At 47.9% G+C, this 27,907-nt stretch overlaps 13 protein-coding genes and 2 pseudogenes across 13 annotated transcripts; 4 read left to right on the forward strand and 11 right to left on the reverse strand.

Moving 5' to 3' along the window:
• Positions 1 to 1,292: 1,292 nt before the first annotated feature.
• Positions 1,293 to 1,564, reverse strand: YALI1_E12013g (uncharacterized protein; the record flags this gene model as incomplete). The annotated part of the gene is made up of 2 exons (XM_068282954.1): positions 1,293 to 1,357; positions 1,402 to 1,564. The coding sequence occupies 2 exons, from the start codon at positions 1,562 to 1,564 to the stop codon at positions 1,293 to 1,295; spliced, it is 228 nt and encodes a 75-aa protein (XP_068139055.1).
• Positions 1,565 to 1,895: 331 nt separating this feature from the next.
• On the forward strand, positions 1,896 to 2,387 carry YALI1_E12019g (uncharacterized protein; the record flags this gene model as incomplete). Its single annotated transcript, XM_068282955.1, has 1 exon — positions 1,896 to 2,387. One exon carries the CDS (start codon positions 1,896 to 1,898, stop codon positions 2,385 to 2,387), a length of 492 nt encoding a protein of 163 aa, XP_068139056.1.
• A 105-nt stretch (positions 2,388 to 2,492) lies between these two features.
• On the reverse strand, positions 2,493 to 2,977 carry YALI1_E12027g (uncharacterized protein; the record flags this gene model as incomplete). Its single annotated transcript, XM_068282956.1, has 2 exons — positions 2,493 to 2,769; positions 2,832 to 2,977. The coding sequence occupies 2 exons, from the start codon at positions 2,975 to 2,977 to the stop codon at positions 2,493 to 2,495; spliced, it is 423 nt and encodes a 140-aa protein (XP_068139057.1).
• A 3,741-nt stretch (positions 2,978 to 6,718) lies between these two features.
• YALI1_E12067g (mitochondrial 37S ribosomal protein bS16m) lies at positions 6,719 to 7,039 on the forward strand (the record flags this gene model as incomplete). Its single annotated transcript, XM_503745.3, has 1 exon — positions 6,719 to 7,039. One exon carries the CDS (start codon positions 6,719 to 6,721, stop codon positions 7,037 to 7,039), a length of 321 nt encoding a protein of 106 aa, XP_503745.1.
• A 1,057-nt stretch (positions 7,040 to 8,096) lies between these two features.
• On the reverse strand, positions 8,097 to 8,350 carry YALI1_E12083g (Compare to YALI0E09713g, Misc non-coding, no similarity possibly noncoding; annotated as a pseudogene).
• A 119-nt stretch (positions 8,351 to 8,469) lies between these two features.
• Positions 8,470 to 8,658, reverse strand: YALI1_E12086g (Compare to YALI0E09735g, Misc non-coding, no similarity possibly noncoding; annotated as a pseudogene).
• A 692-nt stretch (positions 8,659 to 9,350) lies between these two features.
• Positions 9,351 to 10,310, reverse strand: YALI1_E12103g (uncharacterized protein; the record flags this gene model as incomplete). The annotated part of the gene is made up of 1 exon (XM_503748.3): positions 9,351 to 10,310. One exon carries the CDS (start codon positions 10,308 to 10,310, stop codon positions 9,351 to 9,353), a length of 960 nt encoding a protein of 319 aa, XP_503748.1.
• Positions 10,311 to 10,858: 548 nt separating this feature from the next.
• YALI1_E12113g (uncharacterized protein) lies at positions 10,859 to 11,317 on the reverse strand (the record flags this gene model as incomplete). The annotated part of the gene is made up of 1 exon (XM_068282957.1): positions 10,859 to 11,317. One exon carries the CDS (start codon positions 11,315 to 11,317, stop codon positions 10,859 to 10,861), a length of 459 nt encoding a protein of 152 aa, XP_068139058.1.
• A 4,114-nt stretch (positions 11,318 to 15,431) lies between these two features.
• On the reverse strand, positions 15,432 to 15,917 carry YALI1_E12159g (uncharacterized protein; the record flags this gene model as incomplete). The annotated part of the gene is made up of 1 exon (XM_068282958.1): positions 15,432 to 15,917. One exon carries the CDS (start codon positions 15,915 to 15,917, stop codon positions 15,432 to 15,434), a length of 486 nt encoding a protein of 161 aa, XP_068139059.1.
• Positions 15,918 to 17,960: 2,043 nt separating this feature from the next.
• On the reverse strand, positions 17,961 to 18,478 carry YALI1_E12183g (uncharacterized protein; the record flags this gene model as incomplete). Its single annotated transcript, XM_068282959.1, has 2 exons — positions 17,961 to 18,277; positions 18,373 to 18,478. 2 exons carry the CDS (start codon positions 18,476 to 18,478, stop codon positions 17,961 to 17,963), a joined length of 423 nt encoding a protein of 140 aa, XP_068139060.1.
• A 94-nt stretch (positions 18,479 to 18,572) lies between these two features.
• Positions 18,573 to 19,168, forward strand: YALI1_E12186g (uncharacterized protein; the record flags this gene model as incomplete). The annotated part of the gene is made up of 2 exons (XM_068282960.1): positions 18,573 to 18,687; positions 18,735 to 19,168. The coding sequence occupies 2 exons, from the start codon at positions 18,573 to 18,575 to the stop codon at positions 19,166 to 19,168; spliced, it is 549 nt and encodes a 182-aa protein (XP_068139061.1).
• A 455-nt stretch (positions 19,169 to 19,623) lies between these two features.
• YALI1_E12206g (uncharacterized protein) lies at positions 19,624 to 20,595 on the reverse strand (the record flags this gene model as incomplete). The annotated part of the gene is made up of 1 exon (XM_503750.3): positions 19,624 to 20,595. One exon carries the CDS (start codon positions 20,593 to 20,595, stop codon positions 19,624 to 19,626), a length of 972 nt encoding a protein of 323 aa, XP_503750.2.
• Positions 20,596 to 21,000: 405 nt separating this feature from the next.
• On the reverse strand, positions 21,001 to 21,270 carry YALI1_E12211g (uncharacterized protein; the record flags this gene model as incomplete). The annotated part of the gene is made up of 2 exons (XM_068282961.1): positions 21,001 to 21,159; positions 21,214 to 21,270. The coding sequence occupies 2 exons, from the start codon at positions 21,268 to 21,270 to the stop codon at positions 21,001 to 21,003; spliced, it is 216 nt and encodes a 71-aa protein (XP_068139062.1).
• Positions 21,271 to 21,393: 123 nt separating this feature from the next.
• On the reverse strand, positions 21,394 to 22,848 carry YALI1_E12223g (uncharacterized protein; the record flags this gene model as incomplete). Its single annotated transcript, XM_503751.3, has 2 exons — positions 21,394 to 22,309; positions 22,835 to 22,848. 2 exons carry the CDS (start codon positions 22,846 to 22,848, stop codon positions 21,394 to 21,396), a joined length of 930 nt encoding a protein of 309 aa, XP_503751.3.
• A 1,535-nt stretch (positions 22,849 to 24,383) lies between these two features.
• YALI1_E12244g (uncharacterized protein) lies at positions 24,384 to 27,881 on the forward strand (the record flags this gene model as incomplete). Its single annotated transcript, XM_503752.2, has 1 exon — positions 24,384 to 27,881. One exon carries the CDS (start codon positions 24,384 to 24,386, stop codon positions 27,879 to 27,881), a length of 3,498 nt encoding a protein of 1,165 aa, XP_503752.1.
• Positions 27,882 to 27,907: the final 26 nt, after the last annotated feature.

Genomic DNA, 27,907 nt, shown 5'->3' on the forward strand with positions numbered 1-27,907 from the left:
GGTCTTTAGATGAGCCACCAGCCGTCAATGAACTTGTCTATCAGACTGACCTCTTGTGTTTTTACCGAGTCTGGTCGGAGTACAACTACAGTTGTTGGAGGTTGTGTTTTGCAAGGAGACAAGAATTATATATATCATTAGAATCAGTGCCAAATGATGAATCCATTGATGAACTGTTTGAATCCATTATTGTCAAAGACACTAGATTGGGGTGTTTTTGTTTTTTTTTAAAAAAATCACATTTATACATCAACTAGATAGATATTGAAGTCCTATCGGAATGTCCCTGTTGGAGCGCGTTGATGATGTCGCCAAGTCTCTCACCTGATTATCGGAGAAAGTGGGTGGAACTACAACTACAGTATTTATTGGAACATGAAGTACGTAGTTATGACATCTGGCTAATTTTCCTATCACTGACGGAGTCGAGACTCCACTCTACCCACAGAGTCAACTTGTCTTATGTAAAGACGTGGAGTTGTACCTGAAAGTGCCATTCTCATGTTTTCAATGTTCCAAACACCCGAAACATAACGGACTTCCCAAGGTGCAATCAACGTTCTCGTCTGCCATCAGGGAACCTCCATGTCCTCATCAACGCAGCCCAATATGACTACGAGTTTTCTGGCAACTTCGTATTTACTTTGGTGTGTCCGCTCTTGTTCGTTGTGAGCCTCCGTGGAGGCGTGGAACAGGTATTTTCCGTTCAGCTATGTTCAATCTCCATGTTGGAAAGGATGAGCAATGGACTTATGTTTGCGTAAATCGAGTCCGCAGGTCGCAGTCCGGTGGCCTCCTCAAAGGACACCCGAGACGCAAATCCAGGCACACTCTTTGTTAAACAGCGTACTAGTGACTACAGCCCGGGCAAGTATCTGTTTGAATACAGGCAGGGGTTCACCACTGTGCTTTTCAAGAGTGCTGTGCGTTTCAAGAGTGCTGTGAGTATAAAGACCTACAGCTAAGATAGATTGCAGAATAGTAATACCAGCGTTGGTCTCTTTTGGAGACAGTTCAACAAGATATATCTTTTACAACCCTTTCCCCAATTGAAGTGTCTGGGTCTCGGTGTAGGTGCAGTTCAAGATGATAATAGCACCTTTAATCGCTGTTAGATGCCCATTGTTATGCTTGTAGCTGGATTATCGCAGACCTGTCTTCTCATGTTTGTACTGTCGTCTCATGTTTGTACTGTCGTCTCATGTTTGTACTGTCAGCCATATTGGCCTTCAATTAACACCTACAGTACCATTCAAGACGTATACTAAAGTACGTGCAAAGGTGGTTCACGTTCAGTAGCCCAATGACTCGTCATAGCTAGATGCCCAGTCAACAGTCTCTAGTTGAGTTTTTGATACTGCTCCATCCATGCTCGAACTGGCTATGATCTGCGTCATTGACTTCTACGGAAGGACGTCGGCGAGCTGTTCAGTCGAACACTCAACAGTGTTGGTTTACTCTCTGGACTCGATGTGACAGTCCGCTCATCGGAAGGACTTCCAGCCTTGTTAAAAAACCGGTCGGTTAGACGAGGAGCTGACAGACTCTTCCCGAGTTCGGCCATAAGTTCAAGTCAGTAACGGGCAGTCCACCAGTCGACTGCTCTCACACGTTGGCTTAGAGACTCTCTTCAAAAAGAGAAGACAGTTGGGGACAAACTCGAGAGCTTTGGAGATTCAAGTCTTTCACCTTAGTCTGCTCAATCGTCTGACATCTGGCCATCTGACGGGGAGCTTGTGATTCCAGCAGTCTGTTAGTTTCTAGCAAGGGTCAACTTGAACAGACGGACCAGCCATTCCATTACCGGCAAAATCACTTGCAGAGTTTCGTTAACCGCCTCTGTCAATAGATCTCGGGTTAACACCATCATTAACAGCCCTGCAACAAGTCATGGCATGGATCATTGCATTGATCTCACCTTTGGATCTGGTGTTCAAAACACGGCCCTCGTAGTGATCACCTACAAGACATTTCTCGCCCCAAAACACAACTGGAACTCAGCAAACCCATATCAACCTCAGTTCTGCTGCTCGGGCTCTTCAAATGATCCCAAACCGAGAGCCTACCTCCCAGAGTTTCTGTCACAAGGTCACGAGGTCACGAGTCACGAGGTCACAAGGTCACAAGGTCACGAGGATGGTCACGTGATGGCTCACTCACTCACGCTCTCTTCGTCCAATCCACTTATCTCATGTGATGAGATCTATCATCATTCCCTTCATCCAGTCCTTTTTGCCGAGATTTTCCGAGTCAGTCTTCTTTGTAAAGGAGTATCTCGAGGAGGGAAGTCCTGTTTCTTTTTCCTGAGTAATTTCTCTCTTCTTTGCGGTCCAATTTCCAACATAATGACGTGCGTTAGGCAGCCAGAGATGCTGTGTTATGAGTAGCTCTCATGTAATGTGACATGGATTATGGCGAGGGTCCGAGTGAATGAGTTGTGGTATAGTAGGTCGATAGCCCAACTCTACCAGGTCATCTAGTAAGGAGTCTGACTACCGTCTCATCAGATCTGTGGAACGTGAGACGGGTGCTGATTGTTCCAAGCCATTGCCATACTGAGATGAGTCGAACAACGGACTTGGGGAATAAAAAGCAACGAGTTTTGACAGGAAGGCGTTGGAGAAGCGGTTGATTGCTTTTTCTGATAGCCGAAGCAGGGTATGAAACCTGAAAACAGGGTATAAAGGGCAACTATTCAATGACCAGGAGTGGTTGGGGTGGAGAGCAGGAGTGAGCGATAGTAGTCGGTGGTGAAGTCTGCGGTCACTACTCGGCAGTCCTACTCGAGCGTCAACCGGCAGTGAGACTACTTGGTGCGCCGGAGCCTTCACCAAAGGCAAAGCTCAACCGTTGCTCCATCCAGTCTCAGAAGAGAACGAAACGGTTTCTGAGGTTCCCGTATGTGGGTTGGTTCTTTTCTGAGCTCCTTCAACATGAACGACTCAATGTTCCTGCTGAGGTTCGTCGGTACAGCCATCCCTGGTCTCTTAGAGATGAGAGTCTGCTCTCCGAGGCGGGTGGTTCTGTCATTGGAACTGTGAGACTACTGATGTTCATGGACATGTTTGTCTTGGACATCTCGACACTGAATCTTGATGCTGATGTCCGAGGCAAGCGCTTGCAGTACGTCTTTGCCATTTTCCAGGACGGTGAGGTGTACATCTTGAACATAATCCTAGATAGTACAAGATCAATCACTCTGTGCTCCACCCAGTCAGTGAGCTCAGTCATGGAGCCCAGTCAGTGCCCATTCAGTCAGATTCTAGATTCCAACTCCCCGTGCTGCTCACGTCAACAAGTGACATTGACATGACTTGACTGACATGCTCACATTACTTTTTCCATCTGAGAGTACAGTACAAGTACTTTTTCCTGGCTGCCCCTGCCCCTGTAGGCCAGCACGTTTTTCGCTGCAGCGCTGTCGAGACCCTGTTATGGCTGCCCTTGCTGTAGCAGCCACCGTTGATATCAACAGCAGTTTTTAGATAGATGGCGTAACGTAACGGTATGGATTATAGAAAATATCGACAGAAAGCCATTTCAAAAAATAAAATAAAATAAAATAAAATAAAATAAAACCAATTAAGTCCAAAAAAATCCAACAAATACCAAAAAGATTTTAAGAGGGTTTCCAGAAAACTCCAACTCAACCACTCCAATAAATTTCAACCCCGATTTTTCCGCTATTCTGCACAATCCCCAAAGTCCGAAAATCCCAAAATCCCAAAATCCCAAAAATCCCAAAATCCCAAAATCCCGAAAATGCCCAAAAAAGACCCAAAAAGACCCAAAATCCTAACCTCCAATCCCACTCTCTAGCATCCATCATTCCAAGACAATTGCTTTTATCTCCGCCACGCCACGCGACGCGTCTCTTCTTTCCTTCTTTCATCAGCCGACCCATTTCCGTTTTCCTTTTTCCGCTTTCCTTTTTCCGTTTTCCGTTTCCGTATTGCTTCGTTGCGGTCTTTTCGATGCGCTGCAGCAACACTAACGGGACCACTGCATCACCAGCCTGTCATGCCGAATAAAACGAGACCCAAAATCCTATCCAGACGCCGCAAAAAAACAAGTAAAAACTGCATTTCGCTGCGAAAATCAACCTCTATCACCTCGTATATCCGGAACCTCCCCATTATGCTTAGTCAGCCACCAATGCCTCTCCCTTCTCCCTGCACAGCATCAGCATGCACATATGCACATGTACCATATACGCAGCCAAGACGCACCTGTAGCCTAGATGCATGTGGTGCTGCAGACCAACCCGTACAGAAGAGCATGAGCGCGCGAAAGAGTACACGATTAGTCAGTGTGTGATGTTGTACAATGACTGAGCATGTTGTAGTAATTTGGATCTTGAAAATGGTCTCTGCTGTAATCCATTGCATTGAAACAGATGTGGTGAATCCAACCCCGGCCTCCGTTTTTCATTTGCAATTTCCCTGATTTGTTAGGTGTTTATCCCGCGAGTTATAATGATTCATACCCGACATGTACGGGTACTCACACCCTTCTATCCACCTTGTCCGAAAATTCCCTGACGACATCACCGTGTAATACTTGAATCGAGCTCTCATGCTCCAGCATCGCAGATGTCACAACACTTTGGACACTGGATTGGCCGTATACAGCATTTCTCCGATACGACATGACGCGCGCGCGAATGGAGCTAGAGCTAGCACCAGAAGCAACCCAGAAGCCACTAGTCCCGATCTCGCACATTAGCGGCAGTTGTCTGTTGTGTAAACGCGCCCCAGGTTTCGCCGGTATTTCTGGAGTTGCATTTGCTTCGGTTTTTGGGCTGGAGCTAGCCAGCCCAAAGTAACTGGAACCGTGGAGATATGCACCGATGGCGCTTTTATGCATCCCAATGTAGTAACGACATGACCAATGTGGTAACGACCGGGACCAATGTGGTGACAACATGGTCAGGGTTGCGGGACAACATGGTAAGGGTTGCGGGACAACATGGTCAGGGTTGGGACAACATGGTCAATGTTGTGCAACTACGCGACCAATGTTGTGGGCATGTCTTTGGGTCAAGGTGGATGATTAAAGTTGCAGCATGACTACCATCAGGTGGTGTTCAACTGAGAGTGTTAGTCAAGTAGTATGTACAGTATGTATATATACCGGAATTTGTACTCGCCAGAATCTGAATGATAAATAATGAGACCAGTGATTTATTTTGCATTCCAATTTCCACACGGTTTTTTTTTAATTTTTTCTAATTTTTTCTAATTTTTTCTAATTTTTAATCTTTTTAATAACCTTCAGATAGCCGCTTTAACCGCCGTCGAATGATCGCCGTAATGCACCTAATGTCTAATGATCAGAGCAACGCACAGAGCGATTCAAAACGTACCGGATAGGGAGGTTACGGCCAGCCTCATCACATCACACCAGAAATGTATACCATGACATAAGCCATGTAATGCCAACACACCAGACATGTAGTTGCCATCACAGGCAGACATGTAAATGCCATCCACAAGACATTGTAGTGCCATCAACAGCAACATGTAATTGCCATCACAGACATGGAGTGCCATCACAGACATGTAATGCCTCCACTCTGACCATGGTCTAACCGTGCGGACGCTTGCCACCATCGCCAACGGTCACATGACCCGGCCCACCTTCTAGAAGATCTTCGGTGCAGATCGCTACAGGACAATCCCGAGGTCCACGCCGGCCGGCTTTATATGCGTTAATATCGTTCTTGTAGCGGGAATTAGCCCGTTGAGATCTTCTGCGCGGCTGGAGAGGGCGTCGCACGTGTTCGGGAGCGGATCCGGCTAGGTTTCTGTTGATTTCCTGACATTGTGTGATCATTTATGTAATTTTCGGGATTATTTTTGATTATTTTGATTTTTTTGATTTTTTTTGATTTAATGGAATCAAGGATAATCCAAATAATTCGATAAATCCAAAGAAATCCAAAGAAATCCAAAGAATTCCAAAGAATTCCAAAGAATTCCAAAAGAGGGAAAAAAACCAACAAAAACATCAACAACCAACCCCAAATCAAAATACACGTCACCGTCTTCCATCAATCAACCCGATTCTCTCTTTTCACTCAAATATGCTCCGATCAGCATCTCTATCAAGACAACTTCACAGCCACAATGAGCAAATATCCCTTCTGAATGTGAAACCAAACGTCCTGAAGAAAGAGCCAATTCGAGAGCGATCTAAGAAAGGTAGAAAACAGCTGAGGCCCGGAAATATATCTGCAATCGGCCCAAAATCAACCAAAACCACCCCAAACCCCCCATAACCTGTTTTCTACCACCCCAAACCGCCAAAAAACCCCCGTGACACCCCTGACACCCTCCAACCTGCTCTCCAACCACCCACAACCCTCCTCCCCTACCCGGCCATGTCTCACGATCACCGTTGAAGATCGTTGTGGCTCCCAAGCCCAAACTGAAGATGGACGGAACAAAGCCCACCAAACTCGTCGACGATCCAGCACGTGCCAATGCAATGCAATCACGTGACCAGACAATATAGCCGCCGCCTGCAATCTCGAAATCAACTCCAGATCAAAAATTAAACAAGAAATCTGCCCCAGTCGAAAATCGAACCGCGGACCAAATATTTGCTTACTCAGCAAACCTTAAGAAGCCCTTACCCTGACATGATGCAAAATGGCATGTAAAATTGTGTCTCCAGACGCACCGTGAAAAAACCCACCGACACTTATCATCTCATCATGAAGGGAGGAATCAGAATTCGACTGGCGCGATTTGGCCGACGACACTCGCCCCTGTACAACATTGTGGTGGCCAAGGCCGGCCAGCGACGAGACGGTTTGCCCATCGAGGTGATTGGCACATACAACCCCATTCCTGCCCCCCGGTCGCACGAGGAGCTCAAGAGAGGCGTGCTGCCGGTGAAGGACGTCGAGTTGGACTTTGATCGAGCAAAGTACTGGATTGGAACCGGTGCCCAGCCGTCGGACACTGCCACCCGGATCCTGATGCTGGCTGGCGTGCTTCCTGAGGACTGGAAGGGAGTCGACAAGAAGCAGTAGGTGGTCTGGGGGGTGTCCGAGAGTGAGAAGCATTGATTTGTGTTGTTGCATTGTGGTGGAAGCAAACGGTGCAGACACAGACACAAAAGGGCTCAGATCAGACACAACACAATCACACTATCACACGGACAAAAAGAGACAGACCAAAAGAGACAGACACAAACGCGAACGGAGTGTGACTGTGAGGGATGGTTGATCCGACGAGAAGCAGATTCGGACCAATCAGGAATCTTGTACATAGATAATGGATGTTTAGTTGAGTTGAGGTGGCTGAAGACGAGTAGTGTGATGGAGGTGCGTGAAAGGGTTAAGCGGTGGTGTCGAGTGGATCTGGAGCGGGCTAGAGCGGATCTGGAGCGGATCTGGAGCGGATCTGGAGAGGATGTGGGACACCGGTGGAATGAGAGAGAGGAGGGGAGTCAGAAGAAGGTCTGACGAATATCGAGGGTAGGTTCAAACAGGGGGAGTTGGGAAGCGAGGTAAAACGGTCAGTTGCGATCGCATTACATTGAAAGTAGTATCAAATTAATCAGAGACATGAGGAGAGTCCAATGATCATTGTTAATCTCTTGTAGGAGCAGTATCGAAAGCGCTGGGGTGTGTTGTGGTGGTGGGTGTCGTGTGTGCATCACGCAGACTCTTTAACGAGATTGGCGAGTCGGTGGATCAGGGGGTGTTTAAATTTTTTTTTTGTAAAAATTGCACCATTGTGATCATCGTGATTAGGGGAACACAATGGTGTGATTTCCTTGGGCATTTGTTCCATGCGTGGAATTTTGGCGGGATCTGAATTGCCTTGGAGGACAGGTTGGAGTTCTTGGGCGGTCGGAGATGATCCTGATGAGATGGACCATGGGCATCTGGTCAACAGCAGTGTTGATCTGGAACGAGATGATGATTGGCAGGCCCACCAACTACCCCACTTGTTACAGGACTAAGACCCATGGAGCTGTAAAAGAAGTATGATGGCACCGATCGTGTGCAACTTGATGGTGAAGAGGCAGCTGTGGAAGAGGGCGTGGAAGAAGTGACGATGGATGTGGGGGTCGCGGTCTCGTCAAGGTAGGTCACCGTAGGATGCTGAGATGGAGGAGGCCAAGGCGTCTGTGAGCGAGTCGCGGATGGACGGAAGCGGCGACAGCAGCGTCGGAGAGGTGACGGAGGGAGCTCTAGCAGGGCCGGTATTAGCCAGCAGGCGTCGGCAGCAGAAGTAGCCGAAGCCACAGAAGACAAGGCCAGCAGTCTGCTTGTTCACAAGGAGGAGACAACGTTAGTTTATCGGGGACAGATATTGGAGTACACTTGGTGACCCATGTGGAAGGGCTCGGGGGGGGGCGGGGAGCTGGCGGGAGCCGAAGTGGACAGGAAGCAGGAGAAGGAGCAGAAACAGATTCGGAAGTTCTTGACTGTGCTGTTCCTACTGAACTATGCTAGGAGACCAGCACTCCCGCTGCCGTCCCTGCCCCTCCCCGCCGGCCAGAACATGTGAGACGCTTCCAACCCCAGTTCTCGGTGATGTCAAGTCTAGAACCGGGCTCTGGTTGTCGTGTAAGAGAACCCGAGTGCGATGGGATCATTCTTGAGTGACACTGGGTCGTTTCCAAAGCTGGCAGATTCATCGGTCCAACCAGGTTCTCACAGTACTACAGATGACGCCTACTAGACTGCTATAGGACCAGACCATGGCACTGAAGTTGGCTAGGAGATTGGGATTTAGTTCTCAAATCACAATCTCGAGAACGCACGTTCACGAGAATACCCAGTCTGTGGTCAGCGACTCTTCCTGACTACTACACAGCATCAAAAGCTCCAAGCACTTGTCATGTTGCACAAGTCGGTCACAAGTCGGACAGTCGGGCAGAGGACACAGGTCAATCAGTGGGGCAAAGGACGCAAGTCACTCAGACAACCACTCGCCGTCATCTACATCTACATCTACATCTACAGTACTCGTCAATCGTCCAATTCCAGATTGTTAGATTATAATATATATCCGCCTGCGGTGATGCATCTCGTGAGAGTGATTGTGGTGTGTTATGTTAGGTAAGGGGTTCCGTGTGTTCGATGGAACAGATAAAACGGGTTGCTTGATTCGAACCGACAATGTTTGATGAAATCCGGTTCGAAATCCGGTTCGAAATCCGCTTCTGCGGCGGCGAAACCCTAGTTCGAACGTGCGCTGCGACTCGAACTGAGCTGAGTGCGTTTGAAATCGAATGGATGGATCTGCACTCGCTGCACTCAGATTGACACACTCGAAGTGAACTTTGGAACCTCGTTGCGCTCAGTTTGAGCGTGCTCAGTTCTTTGGTTACTTCTTCTGCTGCCCTCGCTTAAACCTCAAACTATCTCGCTTTCGCTGACTAGTAATATTAGTCGGAAGACCCTCCACATCCTCCTCCTTGGGGTCCTTGTCATGCCCATCGCCCATCATGGGACTTTCGGCGAGCCGCTTGCTGCCGCTAAAGTTGAAGCCCTCCTGAAACGGGCTCTGAAGAGGCACCGAATCCATGGAAAACACCGGCGACTGATGACTCAGCGTGATTCGAGTGGGCCGCGAAAGAGTGGGCGGAGTCAGAGGAGTGTTCGAGTCGATCGAGGTGTCCATGGCATCGTCATCCTGAAGCCAGTCCGAGTTGAAATCAACATGTCCAGAACTGCTGCCATCAACGTTCTCGTTCACGTGATCACCCGAGCTCACGTGACTGCCAAATAACAGCGTGCCAGCACCCTCGAAATTGCTGTTGGACTCCTTGACGGGCGTCTGACCCAGTCCAACGGTATTTCCACCGCCACGCTGGGTCAGCACCAGCAGTCGCCGCCGGATCGCCACCATCGAGTGGGGGAAGTCACGGGACTCGGCTTTGGCGCGCTTGGCGCAGTCTTTGGCGACTCTGTGGATGATTCCCGAGGGCGGGGTGTGTCCCACGAATGGCGCAATGGTCGGGTTGTCCACCACCTTGTAGTAAATGTGCATGAGGAACGCGTCGTCGTGTTCGGGCCAAAACTGGTTAGAAATCGACGTCAGCGGGTTCGAGTTGAGATCACTCATGTATCCGTCCTCGTCTTCCGACGTGGCTACTGACGACGTGATACTGTTGTTTCTAGACAGATATCCATGGGGAGTGTGGATGGTCTGGTCCATGGGGGTCGACGGAAGCGAAGATTGCGACGTGTTGGACAGAGTGCGGCCCAGAGCGGCTCCCCCGCACGATTGCGGGTTGGGCGAGTTGTGCAAATTGATATGGAGATTGGGACGAGTCGTTTTCATGGCGGACGAAGAGGGGGAGGAGGAGGAGGAGATGTCCACGGAATTAGATGGAGTCGAAATTGTTGAAGAAAAATCCACACGAGGAATTCAAAGTACCAAAATGATGCCGGAAACAAGACAAATCCAGCGGTCAAGACGTCTTTCCAATCACGTGAGTATTCGTAGAGATAGTGTCACTAATCTGAGTCACTAATCTGAACGCGTAGTGCAATGTAGTGCGATGTAGTAGTAATGTAGTTTTAGCAGCGAAAAGCGTCTGAAACACGAGTCAGGTGGTTTCCTGGAGTACTCTGGTAGTTGTTCTGTTCTTTTTGTGTCGCTTTTGAGTCGGTTTGTGTCTTTCTCGGTCGGTTAAAATGTCCCGGAAAAAAGTCGCGTAATGTCCTACTGCTGGTGAGGTCGTAATAGTGGTCGAATAGTGGTCTGGGGGCGTCCTTTAGGTCGAAAATACCCTGGTCAGCGTGGTCAATGAATCGGGGCTAAAAACAGGCACGTTCGTAAATCGACTGATCGTTCACAAAAACGATTTCCGACGACTCCGACAGATGTTATATGGGAAAAGACAGACACCAGATATCAATGGTGGAGCAAAGCTGCACCCAGAGCTTACTCGTAAACCCAATAGGGTTATGGTTTCTACAAAAACACAAAACCAACCCGCAACACAAAGAAAAGGCTATTTTTAAACCACTCAGCGCGATTTCCATTTGACTACCTATTTGGGAAAGTGTTGCTGAACATAGAGAGAACATTAAACTTTCAACCCTAACCCTAATCACGTCCGATGGCTGGCTAGCAAGGGATGAACCTTGACCAGGCGCGTCTAAATAATATTTATGAAGAAATTGTGGAAATAATTCGCAAGGAGTTATGCGGGAGTAGCGGAGTTGGCGATTTGGCGGAATTATTGCACAATGAATTTTCAAACGCTGGTAGTTTTTTTTTTTTTTGGGGGGGGAAGCGATTTTCGAATTGTTTGGTATTCTTTTTAATTTATTTAGGTCCATTTTCCCTGAATAAATCCGAATAACTTTAGACAGTCTTGTGACCAAGTTGAAATTCAAATTTGACCCGACAAAATTGAATCACGTGATAGGGATATTAGCGAGCGGTTTTATCCCCTTTCGTATCTATTTGCTTTGTACTGTGATTTTTCCTACATTTTTCCTACATCTTTCCTACATCTTTCCTACATTTTATTTTATTCTATTTATTTTAAATACGTAGAAAACCCCTAGTGCCGATCCTCAAAAAAGGGCGTGTTAAGAATGCGGGATGCATGAAACCAGCTGTATCGACGCCTTGCGGGCGGAAATATTATTTTAGCACACGTGACGTTGCATTGGAAGTGGTTTTGGAGGTGGGTTTTTGGAGGTGGTTTCTTGGAGGTGATTTTTGTGATATTATTTTTGTGGCATTTATTTTGCCTTTTTCCCAGTCGATTTCCAGCCATTTTTGAGAATACGCGTTTTTTTTTTTAATTTTAAATAATCCAAAAATTACCCCTTCCTTCGATGCTTACATAATCGGGGCAGTGAATCGGGGCAGTGGCATGACTAATCCTAAAAAACCTCATATTATGGGTACGTAAAGTGTCGGAAATTCATACTATAGGGAACTTCACGTGACCCATTCCATCGGGACGTCTTTTTCAGCTCGATTCCGTCACGTTTACGTCGTTCTCGAGGTGTTACCCTACTATATGTTTGATTACTAAGCATTCCAAATGAGTGAATGCGGGGGATTTTTGCAGGATTTTCTTGTCACGTGTGTGTGCAGGTGGTCTATATTCGTAAGTCGGTTTTTGTTACAAGATATTTTTATTTATTTATTATTTATATTTACTTACTTTAATTATTAAATCAATTAATTTAATAATTTCTTACATCGGAAAATCACTGCTAAACCTCAGATCGTGCTTCACTCCGTTTTCGTCCATTCTCCGCCCATTCTCCGCCCAAATTAGACCCAATATGCACCCCGACACGCCTCACCGAAACCCCGCAACACTCTCTCATTTTTGTTCTATTTTCGCATTTTTTTTCCCATGTTTCATATTAGGCTTTGGGCTGGTTCTGAGGGGACGAATTTCTGAAATATTCACGGAAAATCGCAGCCAAGTTATAGAGCCATAATTTGACGGCCAAGTCGATTTTTGGAGAGCTTCGCGCAGCTTGCCAGTTTTTTTTGTCTTTTTTGGAGCCATAATCGCGTTTTGGAAGGTAGTGCAGAATGACGTCAATATGTAAGGGGAAAAAGAGGAATGATGGGCAGTTGGAGGGACAGATGTTGGCGGTTGTAATGGCTTTTTTGGGGTTAAATTGCACGAGGTTGGGTGTCGAGGACGCGCCTAATTTTTTTTAGGAGCAGTTTAGAGAGTATTTTGGAGCTGTATGGATTTTTTGCGGAATTTCTGGAATATTTTTAATATTGTTTAATAATTATGGAAAATACAGGAAAAATAAAAGTGCAAAGTAATGCAGCCGAAATGACACCTTCTGAAGTGACAAGAAACCAAGGAAGTCAATTGACCGTTAAAGAAGGCCCTAAGAGTCTACTGACAGCTCGACATACGTCTCAGAGCTCCATGTCACGTGCCGGGCCGGTGTTGCATGAGGCGGCAGGTCCGGAAGAAGAGATGGTCATATTGTGGACAAAGGAGTTGGGCTGGAAGATCAAGATTCCGTATAGACGTTGTTTGTGTTCAGGGTGTCATCTGCAAAAATTTTGGACTTGTTAGAACCGAATTTGGTCGAGTTGAAGAGGGGCAAGGAGGAGTCGGTGGGGAAATCTGGTTTACTTGGTTCTAGTGGGGAATTTGTGGGGTAATTGTTAATCTTTACTTAAACGCTATGTATTGAAGCAGGATCATGTTAGGGACCTCAACTAAATGTAAGTAAAGGTGAGTGAAGCGAACGTGTCTCTAGAAGGACGAATATACATTGTGAAGAACAGGAAAAGGAGCAAATCATCTCCTCCACCCCCTATGACCATAATAATCCCCTCAACCGCCCCAGATCTAAGTCTCTACTAGCAGATAATAACTCATTCTGTTCTAGACAGGGCGTTTGCACGGAGACACTATCAACCAGACCGATCTAGAACCGTAGACCCAGGACGGGGGCGGAAGTCAAAGAATAATGGTCACGTGAATGTATGATATCATCTTCCAGTATATACACAAGGGGTAAGATAATTTGGAGTTGAGATTCGAATCAAAAGGTCATTGAGATTTCAGTATCTTAATCATCCACCATTATGCTCAACTAATTAGTTGTCTTTAGTTGGGATAATCTAGATTACTAAAAAATCCAAGTACGTTACTTGAATATCCCAAGTATCTTCTACTACTACAAAACAGATAACATACCTCCACCAGTACACAACATAACATACCACCCATCTGATCAACATTTCTATCGACCCAATTCACCCCCAAATCATCCCTAATTCAATAAAACTCTTGTTCGTTCCAAAATTACCACAAAACATTCCCGCCCTTTCGAAAACTCGTTGCACAACCCAATATCCAATTCCATCATATCCGTCTCATCTTTCTCCACAAATCGACACCAAACACGTCCATGTATCCGTTTCACATGGGCTTTAGCCGGTTGCAGAAGCTCCCGAGACACCACATGTCATCAACTCTATGACAGAGTCTAACTTTTTCCAGGATGTAGATTCTCGCCGAAAATGTATGCCAGGGTGGAAAATAAAGCCGCCAGTCCGAAAAGCCGTGGCGAATTGTCCCTGTTTTCTACCTTCTCACCTCCACACCACCGATTCTCCAGCCCCTATGTCGCCATAATTACCCCCACCTGCATTAGCGCGGCTCCGGAACCGGAATGGGCGCTAAACCCACTTTGATTGGATCTCTGGAGCATCAAATGATACCAAGACGCGCGAAATTTGATCAGCAATGCACTGGGCTGGTCAGATCCAAGATCCGATCGAAATTGGAGATACTATCACCGATTTGAGATTTCTCCCCCAAATACCCCCCAAATCCCACATTAACCTATTCCCACCCTCTCAATCCTACATTCTAGATGTATCACGTGATGCCATATTCTCCAAGTATCTCTGCAGATTCCCAGAAGGTCTCAATTTGGTCAAAAGCAACGGCAGATCTCGGAAATGAATCTCAGGGATGAGGTTTGGCCAGTTGCTTCCACGTGCCGCCGTTGAAGCTGCGAAAAAGCCGCCTAAAAGCCCATTGAGCACCCTAAAACCCGCATCCGGACACCCCAGCGACTCAAATTGTCACGTGAATCGTTTGCCTCAGGGTTTGAAACAGGGGGGCGTGACTCCGGGACGTCAGGAACGTCTAGTGCGCCGGTTGAGGCAGTGTCAGATCGGACATTTCTTGATATGCGCCCAGAATCATCAATATGAAAGGTAGATGAAAATAGACTTGATAAAAACGTTCCGGGAACCGCCAATGTTCACCTCCATGTCTCCGCCAATCTCCAGGTTTACTAAACAAGAAACTGCGGGAGGAAAACGGAAATCAGCACTACAGTTGGAGAGTCTGGTTGCGGGTCACGTGAAGGAAAATGGAGTTGACAATATTGTATTTAACAAGCAGGGAAATCGTTTGGAAAACTCCTCCTTTCTCCAACGTATCTCTATGGCCCAGTAAATTGAATCATAAATCCCGACTATCATAACTTGACGGTTGTATAGTAGGATCAAAAAGCACACGAATGAACAGGCCCATCAACTCACTCCATCCAATATCAGGCCAAGAATAGGCACATCCACTAGTTTGGTAATGTTGCAATACTAAATTTGGGAAATAATCACCACCTCTGTAATCTCAGAAATGCCAGTATGCCAGTAGATAGAGGCAAGCTATGAGCTGGGGAAATATATCATTGGAATACTCTCATTCAAATCTCCTAAACTTTTTACTTTTGGAGTCTTGAACTTGTGTCTGTTTGATTCTACCGTTCTCTGAATTTTTCTCGTGGTTTTGGCTGGTACAAAAATACCTGCCTATAGTTCTAAACGTTCAAACGACATCAAAACAAGCAAACAACAATCTATAACCCCCTACTTGGACCCCTGGTGCCTTCATACAAAGCCGGAAACGTATGTAAGGCACTATGTAAGGCACTAATAGGAGCACGCGGAAGTAATCTTCATTTTTGGATGAGGGAGTGAAGGTGGAGGAAATAAAAAGTAGTGAAAATGAGAGGGCCGGTCAAGGGGATCATAATAATATGTTCTGCTAGTTTCTGAAAGTACTACAACGTCCACAATTATACATCTCCTTTTCCCAGTATTACTCCCTGTAATACTCCCATTTATACACCAATAAATCGTAGATACAAACTCGGTTTTCAGTTTGTTTCTGGAGACTTTGGCAAGGAGTAGGGGAATCGAACTTTGGGCTTGTATTGGTTGTTTCTCATGGTTTTGATGAAGCTGTTTGGTCGGGGTGGAGGGGTTCGACTGTTTTTCTGAATCCAATTCGACGAATAATGACTGTAGAGACATGTTTAAACCACTCTTATGATACCCGTCAAAATCCAAACAAAACTCCCTTTTGAAAATCATTCTATCCGTCGCGTTTCGTTCACAATCTCCCCCAAAGTCCATCCACTCAGAACCAAGTCGAATCTCTCTCCAAAACCAAATCAAACCAAAAAAAACCTGCTCGGGAGAATCGGGAGACACGTGACCGGATCCAGCCCCGTCGTGACTAACGCTTACAGTCTTTTACTGTACTGTAGTGTGTTTTTCGGTAGAGTTTTACAGGGGGTAGACGATGGGTTCTGGGTGGGTAGGAAGATGGTTTTCAGCGGTCACATGACAATGCAAATTGATCCACAAACACCATCGTGACGACCCCTTTCTTGGCGGCGATCCATTGGCAGACTCTGCTCTCCAATTGAACAGCTGGTCGCGTTTTTTTGCTCAAAGTTGCAAGAGGCGCTACCCCGCTGATCTACAGATCAGCAGATCGGCGCTCAGCAAGGTTGAAGCCAGCAGCAGTTGATAGACAGGGTATTTTGGGGCCGTCGATCGAGATGGAGGGGTCTTTGGGGATACCAGCGATCCCTGATTGTCTCGTTGGGCTGATGTTTTTGTGATGACGGCTTGTTTGCGGTTTTGATCACAACTTTTGATCCGATGGAGATAGAGACGCGGGAAGTTGTGCATTCGATTCAGGCCACTCGGAAGAACCCGCCGAAAGGCTGGATGGCCCAAAAGTCTCAGCTGGCGGCGGCTGGCAGGGCTGGAAGATTCAGACCAACGTACAGTCGTGCACTACTCTACCCCGCTTGGATCGACAGAGCTAGTGACTGGGCGGGGAGAGGGAGGTGACGACCTTGCTAGTTTTACGTTGGAGTACGGCGGGGGAATGAGGAAATGGTACTGGCAAGGGCCGTGTAACTGCCATCACAAATATGGGTAGTGGCTGCATTGTTTCTGCCATCACCACTCCACCCATGCGGTTACCACATCGTCCAAGTACTCATTACTCCATCCACGTGGTCACCCACTCACCCATGTCATCACCACATCATCATACATCGCCAATGATTCAATAGCCTTGCAGAAGGGGGATTGTTTATCCGTGTTAACAGTCCACTAGCAGGGGCTGGGGCTGGGCTAGCCGCGACGAAGTTTCGGGATACTTTTCGAGCTAGATTATGACGATTTGCGGCGCTAAGACAAGACCGAGTGTAGCAGCCGTATCTCTGGTTGCCGCCAGGTTCTTTTGGGGGTTCTATGGCAATTAGAGCGGGTGAAATTGCTTCATCAGGGCCTGGGGGGACGGCTGAAGTGAAGGAACGGCACAGTTGTCTTTATAGAGGCGATAGAGAGAAGCGGAGTTGACGAAAGTGATATATGGGCGCTTTGTAATGGTCTGGTAAAAAGAAAATCTCAAAATCTCCAATACTGCCCAATCTGGAGACATTCCATGGGACCTCCTGTGCTGGTCGTATTACTCAAGTAAGCTTAACTAATTGGGGAGATAGGCTAAGTAATACGTGAAGTTTGAGGTCTGTTCATAACGCGCTAGATTGGTTTGCAAAAGCTCAATTTTTTTTGCTAATTGAGACATTGGCAAGGCAAGAAGGCTTTATACGGGTTTGGTGTGTATTAATGGAGTAATAAGCGTTCCAGGAGGATTCAAATGCGGTTGGTTTGCTCAACTAATTGAAAAATAGAGTTTAAAAATTACCATTAAAATAAATAATAAATGAAAATGAAATGAAATGAAAATGAAATGGAAATAATATAAAATATAAATATAAATATAAATATAAATATAAATAAAAAATAATAATATAAATAAAATATAAATATAAATATAAATATAAATATAAATATAAAATTAAATATAAATATAAATATAAATTATAAATATAAATATAAATATAAATATAAATATAAAATAATAAATATAAATATAACAAAGCGGTTGGTCAATCACTTGGACCGGCGGCAATGTGCGACCCAAGACGAGAACAACCGATCTAATGTTGTAGGTATCGGACCATTTCAGCATGCCTGGACGAACTGGTCGGGTGTTGACATGATGATGAATGTCAGTAAACATCGTCTCTGCCCGCAAACAGCCATTTCTGCTGAGACACCCCAATCAGAAAGCATCGAACACTCATCGAGCACTCATCGAACACTCATCGAGCACTCCAACTCAGACCAGAAAACGCCCCAGGTCAACTCCGAATGACTCGATTTGTGCAAAACGTCGATATAGATCATATCTGAGATTCCAGGACCAACGGCAGAAATCGTTCCTCTTAATGGCCACAATTGGCCAGGTAGGGTTAACTTCATTGAAGAAGGCTCCAAGGAAATCTGACTAGAAGTTCCACCTTCAATATCACACTTGTAGTTGGATCGGAATGCGGTTTTCAGCAGTGTTTGGCCAGAGCGTTTGTGAAATAAAATACTTGCACCAATGACCGCACGGGAAACCTTTGCTGAAGTTGGATACAGAATTGTCTGCGATCAGTGACTGTGAGCAGGTTTAGTGTGTCCGAGCTTTGAATTTGGTCCATTAGTATGAGGTTTCAACGTTGGCTGGAGGTTGAAAATGCATCCAGATGGTCTGGTCTGGTCGATTCAGGAGGTGCACGTGCTAGTCTCACCGATAGTAGATTTCTCCGGATCTCGCACTCCATCCAACCTCCATCTCAATGAACGGCTTCTCGAGCTCCCACCTTGACTTGCAGTCTCTCCCACAGTCTCAGTCTCAGTCAATACCACCTCTTGACAATGTCTCACTCAGGTCTCACACGACGCAATGTCGCATTGTGTTCGGAGATCTCGATACGACCAAATATCGGAGCCACCCAGCCACGAAATAATAAATCAGGAACTTATGACATTCGTGTAGAGCAAGTCAGATACGAGATACGACTGGAGAAGATGAGAAAGTTGTCCGAAAGTGCCAATTAGTTGACCATCTCCACAAACAGAAAATCCAAAACTTGGTTTTCCAACTAGACAGCAAAACAGTTGCTCCTCATGGGATACCCTCAAACAGGACAAAAATAAGAGGGAAAAAACAACAAAACAGCAATTCCCCAACGAAAGGAGTAGCCCAGGCAACCCAACCAGAGCTCGAACATGGTCTCACCAGCCCTCAAACATTGTCTCACTATCCCTTGACGCAACTATCTGCTGTTGTCTCACTTTTACAACGACTCGGATCGACGGGATCGACTCGGATCGACAGGATCGACATGGGTGAAACTAATGAGTTGGAGACAATGTGGGTTAGACTGAGGGGGAACTGGGAGTTGGGAGTTGGGAGCCGGGAACTGGAAGCTGGGAAGCTCGGCTCTAGTTCCTCCGGTTCATTGTTTTAGTCTCATCGAAAGTGGGTTTCTGATCAGTGGACGAAAGACAAATTTCTGAGTTCCCAAGTAGTTCCAAGTAGTTCCGAGTAGTTCTAAGTAGCTCCAAGTAGTCCCAAGTGTTCCAGGTAGTTCCGAGTAGTTCTAAGTAGCTCCAAGTATTTCCTCGGTAAACCAGCAGCTAGGAGTTCGATGAAACAATCCATTGTGACGTTACACTTGCGAGCCTCGATCGGTGTTGGAATTTGGCGAAAGGAGGATATCAAGTAGAAAGCTGCGATCATTGTAGTTTGAGTAATGTAAGTGGTTCGAGTAGTCTGAAGATTCAAAACCCCTGTCAGTAGTAGCCTAGATATCGCGACTGCTACAGCGCAGCCATAATCTAGCGCTCTGGAGTGGCCTAGCCAAGAAATACTCAATTTACTTGCATACTCACTACTCGGCATACTCCTGAAATGAATCTATGATCATTCCTCCTTGAAGTAGGGAGCAACGTCCTTGTTAAGACGCTGCCAGAGCTCCTCTCCGACACTTCCTCGGCGCCCATCGTCAACATCCAGTCTAAGATGACCTCGAACGCCCCAGGGAATGAGATGCTCGTTGTTCTTGACGGCAGGATTGAGCAGTGCAGACAACTCTGTGTAGGCTCCGTACTTAGGAGGGTACTGAATGTAGCTCTTGAGGGTGGAGAGGATTGGGTAATGTCGGGACAAATTGGAGGACAGATTGCCCGGATCGACGGACACGGAGACCACGCCCGAGTCAGGATGGTGCTTGGACCACAGATATGCCAGATAGGCGTCTCCGATCTTGGACTGTGAGTAGAGCGTCCAGGGAGACGGGTTCTTGTCGTTCTGGTGGTTGATATCGTCGAATTTGATGCCTCCTTCGTACGGGCTCACGAATGTGACTGACGACGACAACCACACGAGGCGCACCGAGTCTTTGGGGGCAGTTTTTGCCGCGGCGATCACCGCTGGAGAAATGTATTTGGCCAACAGAAAGTGCGAGACCACGTTGACTCCCCATTGCGACTCGTGGCCCTGTGGAGTGAGAGAGTAGGGCGGGGCCATGACTCCGGCGTTGAAAATGGCGCCATCTAGAGTCGGGTACTTGGTTCGAATGTACTCTCCTGCCCGTTGCACTGTGGTCAAGTCTGCCAGATCGGCCTCCACGAAATCCAACGTGCCGTGCGAGTGGTCCTTCTGGAGCTGGTCCAGGACGGGCTGCCAATCGCTTCTGGACCGGCCAACCATGATCACGTGGCTCTTTTTGTCCAGCAACAGCTTGGTCACCTCCAGACCCACTCCTCCGGTGGCGCCAGTGACGACAAAATTCTTGCCGTCAATATCCGGGTAGTCCTTCTCAGTGTACTGCGGTTGGCCCACCCAGTTGTTTCGCAGAGCCTGTTTGTACTCGGTGAACTTGGCCCGAATCATTGTTGAGAAAAAGTGGTGAGTAAGAGTCTAAGTTGGTTGTTGTGATGTTAGACTCATATCTACAAACGCCAGGGAAGCAGAAGAGCCGCTGCTGGACGAAGGAGAGGAGATTTAGAGACTCTGAAAAGTGGAATTTGCTCAATTGCACGAGCTGAATCTTTGGGATTTGTCAGATTGCCAATACGACCCAAACTCGTCAACTTGGACCTTCTGACCCGGGTTGAGCACTGTCGCCCAATATCGCAACCTTCTGGTGCGCTGAATAATCGGCTCACCGGTTCGAATTTGGTACGAGAGCATTCCCCGAGACGCCCGCACCTAGAAAAACCTTCGCCAGTCCGAATCTATGGTGTATTCGTGGGTTTAGACAACATCAAACACATCTACAAACATCTAACTGCGAAGTCAACGGCCCATCGGACCCAGATCTGATACTGCCAGTATTTCAACCATGGATGCACAACCAACACCTTTAGACCTTGTACTTCTCCAAGACAGCACTGCACAAGTACAGTACCTATTGCATCTGCTTGTTTCTTCAATCTCCTCATTCGTCACATTCCTCTAATGATTCTTAATCCCTTCGGTTGTTCTACTTGGTCCCTCTCTTCATCCGACATTCATACCAATGATGGGACTAGACGAGAGAACCCACAAGACTTGGATTGAAGTCATGGAATCAACAATATCATCGACGAGCCTTTTCGTACATCACATTGAGACAAGCATTAAACACACGTGACGATTCTTGTCGTTGGAATATGTTCACGTGACTCTCTCAACCCCAGTCGTCATGGGTTACTCCAAAATCCACTTCCTCTCATCCCACCATCCGTCTCGAATAATATCACAATGCATCACCCTCACCCTCCCCATCTTCTTCATCTTGCGCTCCACCTGCCGCTGACTGAGCCCCGTAGTGTCAAACTCCTTCACAATGGTCGTTCCCTTTTTGAACACGTCCGGTTCGTTGTTGTAGTTGAGTCCAAACTCGGTGAACAACAGCTCATGCTTGTCCTTGCTGACGGTCTTGCTAAGCCGCTGCTCAGCCTCCTGCGTAGTCATATTTCCCTGCTGAACCAACGTCCAGAATGTCGTATTGTACAAGTTGTTGATATGGCAATCCACCTGTCTCCACGAAAAGTAGTCTCGGATAGATTGCGCGTTTGGATAGACGACACATCGAGCGTCAAAAGTAGGAAGCATGTGAATCACAAGTTCGTTTGAGCGAGAGTCACGTGAGTCGTCACGTGGTTCAGACTTGACTGCTTTTCTCTCCTCCTCCTTCCTTTCCTCCTCCTTCCGCTCCTCCTCCTTCCTCTCCTCCTCCTTCAGCTCCTCAGTCGTCTCACGTGTCTCATCACGTGACTCATTTCCGTTGAAATACCTCCCCCACAATGCGACATAATAACTCGTAAACGTGCTAGCAAAGGTACTAACCAGTTTACTCTCTCTTCTCTCAAACAGAGAACACTTTCTCCTCAGCAGAAAAGAATACTCGTCGGAGTCGCCATAAGCCATAATAACATCATCAAATTGAGACACAATCAGCTCGGCGCATTTGTTCATCAACTCAATGGCTCTGAGATCGTTGGGCTTCTCAAAATTGTAGAACTTTGAAAACTTGTGAAACCCTCGACCATCAACTCGAACCACGATATGACAGTCGGGAAGAAGATGGTTTTCCTGCTCAAAGTTTTTCACGTATTCGTATCTGTGTTAGCGCGTCGAAGGGGTTTGGATCACGTGATATCTGAGGAGAGAATCAAGTGATGTTCCATGCGTGGGTGGTAACATCCATAATGGTGCCTGAATAGACGAGCGATTACGCTATGAAAAGCAACAGTGGTATCGAGAGAATGACAGGATGATACAGGAAATGTTTCCATCGTCACTGCATCACGTGATAACATCGTAATCACATTCTTTGGGGAAGCTGGGTTTGAGATAGAGAATCGTTCTGTTCAATCGCGTTATTCCAAACGTAGGGGGACCGGGTGAGTGATAATATGTCATAGAGTAAGATCAGCAAAAAGATCATGTGATTTCCCCTCCTGGCCCTGCTCTTGACGTGGCGTTGTCACTCCACGCAGCAGTTCCCAGACCTATCCTGATCGGTCGCGACTGCTCCATCTCACACCCTCCTTCCCTCGAGCATCATGGTACTTCCATTTAACCGGCGGCAGGTCTGTTTGTATGATTTTTCCATCTCTGGATGTCGTCCTTGGCTCCAACTCACCTGCTTTTCGCCATTTTCGCGTGGTTCTGCGATGATCAAAATTTCCAAGATTTATTTTCATCTGCATATCCCATGCAGATTTGAGTTGCGTCTCCACCATCGCGAGGGAAGGACGCTCTGAGTATGCGAAGCAGCTTTTTTACCGTTCATGATATCAAAATGGTTGCGCGGATGTCACGTAGGCGATCCGAGGAGACTTGACATTGAACTCAAGGACTCTAACTACGTTTCGTGAGGTTTGTGCCTGGTAACAAGGCCATTGAGAGGTATCTACCAGATGTCAGATGAGTCAATGGATCTGACCAGATGATTCATGGATCTGTCGAGACTTCAGGTCAAAACTCCAAGGGTTCGGCTGGAGAAGTTTCCCTTGACTCAGGGTGAAAAGATGACCTTTGCGACGGTTACGGAACAGTCTTAACGGAGCTTTTCCAACTGTCCTTGAGGATCCGACATGCACCGTATGGATACCAACGGCCATCTTCCTTTGGAGTCAGTTTCTGGAGACCTACAGTCCTCCAAACGTCAGAAGGGATTACACTGTTCTATCACTTGGAATATGGCCTAGATGATACACATTTGAGGTTTTGGACACTCTGACAATCAGATAGGTTGCGTTCTGCCGGGTTCTTCTGGGAGGCCCTCCAATGACCAGACTCTTCTCTCGACTAGGGAGACTCATCAGGAGAATCTTCGCACTGAGCACGTCATCAGGTTGACCAACTTCAGATGAGTGAGTGATTTATCCCTCAGCTAGTGGTTGGAAGGTCGACCCGCGATCAAAAATCATTCATAACAACTGCCACAAAGCATATCAACTGTCACAAAACATGTCAACACCGAAGGAGACATTTCATTGCAATATCCGCCTTGATTCGCCCCAACGGAGACGTTTGACTTCCAGTTGGGTGACTTTGCAACTGATTCTGGCCAGAGCAGACGTTAGGAGTAACATAATGATGAGAGCAAAGATATCAGGATGCTCCTCCAGACATTCCGATCCTGGTTCTACTTTCAAAAATCAAATCTGTTCACTATTCACCCACACACCGTCCTTTTTCAAGCGCACATTTCACCATTTTGAGTTTCATAGACGTTGGAGTTGGGGGAGTCTCAAATGGGTAATTGGAGACATTATTTGATGATTCAAAAGATGTCATCCTACTCATATCCATCTTCTTTTGCAGATTATGTCTTCATTGTCGGTCTAAAAGCGCCCCCAAGTCTCATTGACAACTTCTTTCGCCACCAGTGGAGAAACTCGGCTAAGATTTGAGTTTTTCACTTTTTTTGTAGCTTTGGAGATGTGCGACGAATGGGCCAACTAAAGCCGGTATCGCGATTCTGAAAAGTGCATTCTTTTGGCAATGCAATTATGACTCCAGAACTAACGTTGTATTTCCCGATTTCCCTCCTCTTCGGGTCTTTCCAGCCCCAACCGAGACTCCAACCCCGTGCATCTGGGACGCACGGTGGATAAACTTTTCAAAAGATTTTATTTCACTGCACATGTCCAATTTTTTCCTCCCACCACTACTACCACAACAAGATGAGTGAAACGAAAAAGGCGTCGTTCCACACGCTGGAGCGCGAGGAGTATTTTGCTAACCCGCCAGATGAGCAAAAGTACCCGCTACTCAGAGACGCCGTGGCGCCCCACATCGGGTCGTTCAACGCGCTGACGGAGGGAGGCATGGACTCTCTGCTCAACCTGGCGGCCAAGGAGGTTGGCGAGCGGGTGGTGTTTGACGGAGACGACGAGAATCTGGGCAATCGGCTGGCGATCCGGGTTGCCAACGTGCAACTGGGCCGACCCACGGTGTCTGCCAATGACAAGACCACCATCAACCGAAAGGTGTTTCCCAGCGAGTGCCGTGAGCGAATGGCCACCTACCGAGCCCGTATGGTGCTGACTCTGGGCTACTCGGTCAACGGTGGCCCCGAGAAGTTTGAAAGCAGAGATGTTGGTATGATCCCCATCATGATGGGCTCCAACCGGTGTCATTTGGAAGGCATGGGTCCCAAGGATATGGTGGCCCACAAGGAGGAGAGCGAGGAGCAGGGAGGATACTTTGTCATCAACGGTCTGGAGAAGCTCATCCGTCTGCTGATTGTCCAGCGACGAAACCACCCCCTGGCCATCATTCGAAAGAGTTTCACCAAGCGTGGAAGCAACTACACCACGTTCGGAGTCCAGATCCGATCGGTGCGACCCGACCAGTCGTCCCAAACCAACGTGCTGCATTACCTGTCCGACGGAGGAATCACAATGCGATTTTCGTGGCGAAAGAACGAGTATCTGGTGCCCGTCATGATGATTCTCAAGGCTCTGGTGGAAACCAACGACCGAGAAATCTTTGACGGCATTGTCGCCTCCGAGGGCTCCAACTCGTTCCTGACCGACCGTCTGGAACTGCTGCTGCGAAACTACAAGTCCTACAAGCTGACCTCCAAGCAGGAGAACCTGGCGTTCCTGGGAGAAAAGTTCCGAATCGTCATGGACGCCCCTAAGGACATGTCCAACGAAGATGTCGGCCGACTCATGCTCAAGCGGGTCATTCTGGTCCACCTGCAGGACAACACTGACAAGTTCCGAATGCTTCTGTTCATGATCCGAAAACTGTACGCCCTGGTCGCGTCTGAGTGCTCCCCCGACAACCCCGATGCCGTCCAGCATCAGGAGGTTTTGCTCGGCGGCTTCCTCTACGGCATGATCATCAAGGAGCGAATGGAGGAGTACCTGAGCAACTTTTGCGCCACGGTGCGAACCGAGTTGCAGAAGAAGAAGCAATCCTTGCATTTGGATGACCCCAAAATCATGCAGCGAATCTGCCCGCGAATTAACGAGGACATTGGCCGAAAACTGCATTACTTCCTGTCCACCGGAAACCTGGTGTCTCACACGGGTCTGGATCTGCAGCAGACCACCGGTTACACCGTCATCGTCGAGAAGATTAACTTCCACCGATTCATTGCCCATTTCCGAATGATCCATAGAGGTTCTTTCTTCGCCGAGCTCAAAACCACTGACGTGCGAAAGCTGCTGCCCGAGTCCTGGGGCTTCCTGTGTCCCGTTCATACCCCTGATGGTTCGCCCTGTGGTCTTCTGAACCATTTGGCACACAAGTGTCTGATTTCCGTCAAGAAGAGCGACGTGGGAGACATTGACTCTGTGCTCAACCAGCTCGGAATCTCTCCCGCAGGAGCCCTGGCCAACACCCCCCAAAAGTCTGTCGTCATGCTCGACGGAAAGATTATCGGATGGTGTACTCACGAGATTGCCCAGCAGGCCGCCAACACCATTCGACAGTGGAAGGTGACCGGAGACGCCCGACTGCCCCAGGATCTCGAGGTCGGTCTGGTGCCTCCCTCTCGAGGAGGTCAGTATCCCGGTCTGTATCTGTTTGCCGAGGCCTCTCGGTTCATGCGACCCGTCAAGCATCTGGCAACTGAGAAGGAGGACATTGTCGGTCCCTTTGAGCAGGTTTACCTCAACGTGGCCGTCACCCCTGACGAGATCACCAACGTGCATTCCCATGTCGAGTACTCGCCCACCAACATTCTGTCGATTCTGGCCAACATGACTCCCTTCTCAGACTTCAACCAGTCGCCCCGAAACATGTACCAGTGCCAGATGGGTAAGCAGGCCATGGGCACTCCCGGTGTCCTGACTCACCGAAGTGATAACAAGATGTACCGACTCCAGACCGGGCAATCGCCCATTGTGCGAGCCGGCCTGTTTGATGAGTACGGTTTGGACAACTTCCCCAACGGAATGAACGCGGTTGTCGCCGTTATTTCCTACACGGGATACGATATGGACGATGCCATGATTATCAACAAGTCTGCACACGAGCGAGGATTTGGCCACGGAACCATTTACAAGACCGAAAAGGTGGATCTCACCGAGAAGCAAAAACCCGGCGACCCTACTCTTCTGCACTTTGGTTTTGGCCCCGACAACTGGCCCAGAGAGTGGACTCAGACTCTGGACGTTGATGGTCTTCCTCTGGTGGGCGCCAAGCTGTCTAACGGTGATCCCATTGCCGCCTACTACGACTCCAACTCCAACAAGACCATGTGCCTCAAGTACAAGTCTGGTGAGACTGGATTTGTGGAGGAGGTGAAGCTGCTGGGTGATGACTCCCTCGGTGAGCTTCAGAAGATCACCGTCAAGCTGCGAATCCCCCGATCGCCCGTCATTGGAGACAAGTTCTCGTCTCGACACGGACAGAAGGGTGTGTGTTCGCAAAAGTGGCCCACCTACGACATGCCCTTCAGCGAGTCCGGCATCCAGCCTGACGTTATCATCAACCCCCACGCTTTCCCCTCGCGAATGACCATTGGTATGTTTGTCGAGTCTCTGGCGGCAAAGTCCGGAGCTCTGCACGGAATGGCTCAGGATGCTACTCCCTGGCAGTTTTCCGAGACCAACACCGCCGCTGAGTACTTTGGAGAGCAGCTGCTCAAGGCCGGCTACAACTACCACGGAAACGAGCCCATGTACTCTGGAGTCACCGGTCAGGAGTTGAGATGTGATATCTACGTCGGCGTGGTTTTCTACCAGCGACTGCGTCACATGGTCAACGATAAGTTCCAGGTGCGATCCACCGGACCGGTCAACCCGTTGACCATGCAGCCCGTTAAGGGTCGAAAGCGATCTGGAGGTATTCGAGTCGGAGAAATGGAGCGAGACGCGCTCATTGGCCACGGAACTTCATACTTGCTACAGGACCGTCTGCTCAACTGTTCCGATTACACCCAGACCAGCATGTGTCGAACATGTGGCTCTCTCACTGCTACCCAGGAGGCCCAAAGCACCACCGGTCATCGACGAGGCGTCAAGTGTCGACGATGTGCCACCCAGCTCGAAAAGGACTCCTTCTCTTGGGACTCGCCTCCTGAGGGCATGTGGCAGGACGCCATTGGCAACTGCTTTGTGGGAGGAGATGATACCACCACGGTGGCCATTCCGTTTGTGCTCAAGTACCTCAACTCGGAGCTGTCGGCCATGGGTATTAAGATGAAGTACAACATTGATCCTTAGTCGGGGTTAGAAAATGGTTTGTTATG

This window comes from Yarrowia lipolytica, chromosome 1E (assembly GCF_001761485.1).
Source record: "Yarrowia lipolytica chromosome 1E, complete sequence".
NCBI classification, from domain to species: domain Eukaryota; kingdom Fungi; phylum Ascomycota; class Dipodascomycetes; order Dipodascales; genus Yarrowia; species Yarrowia lipolytica.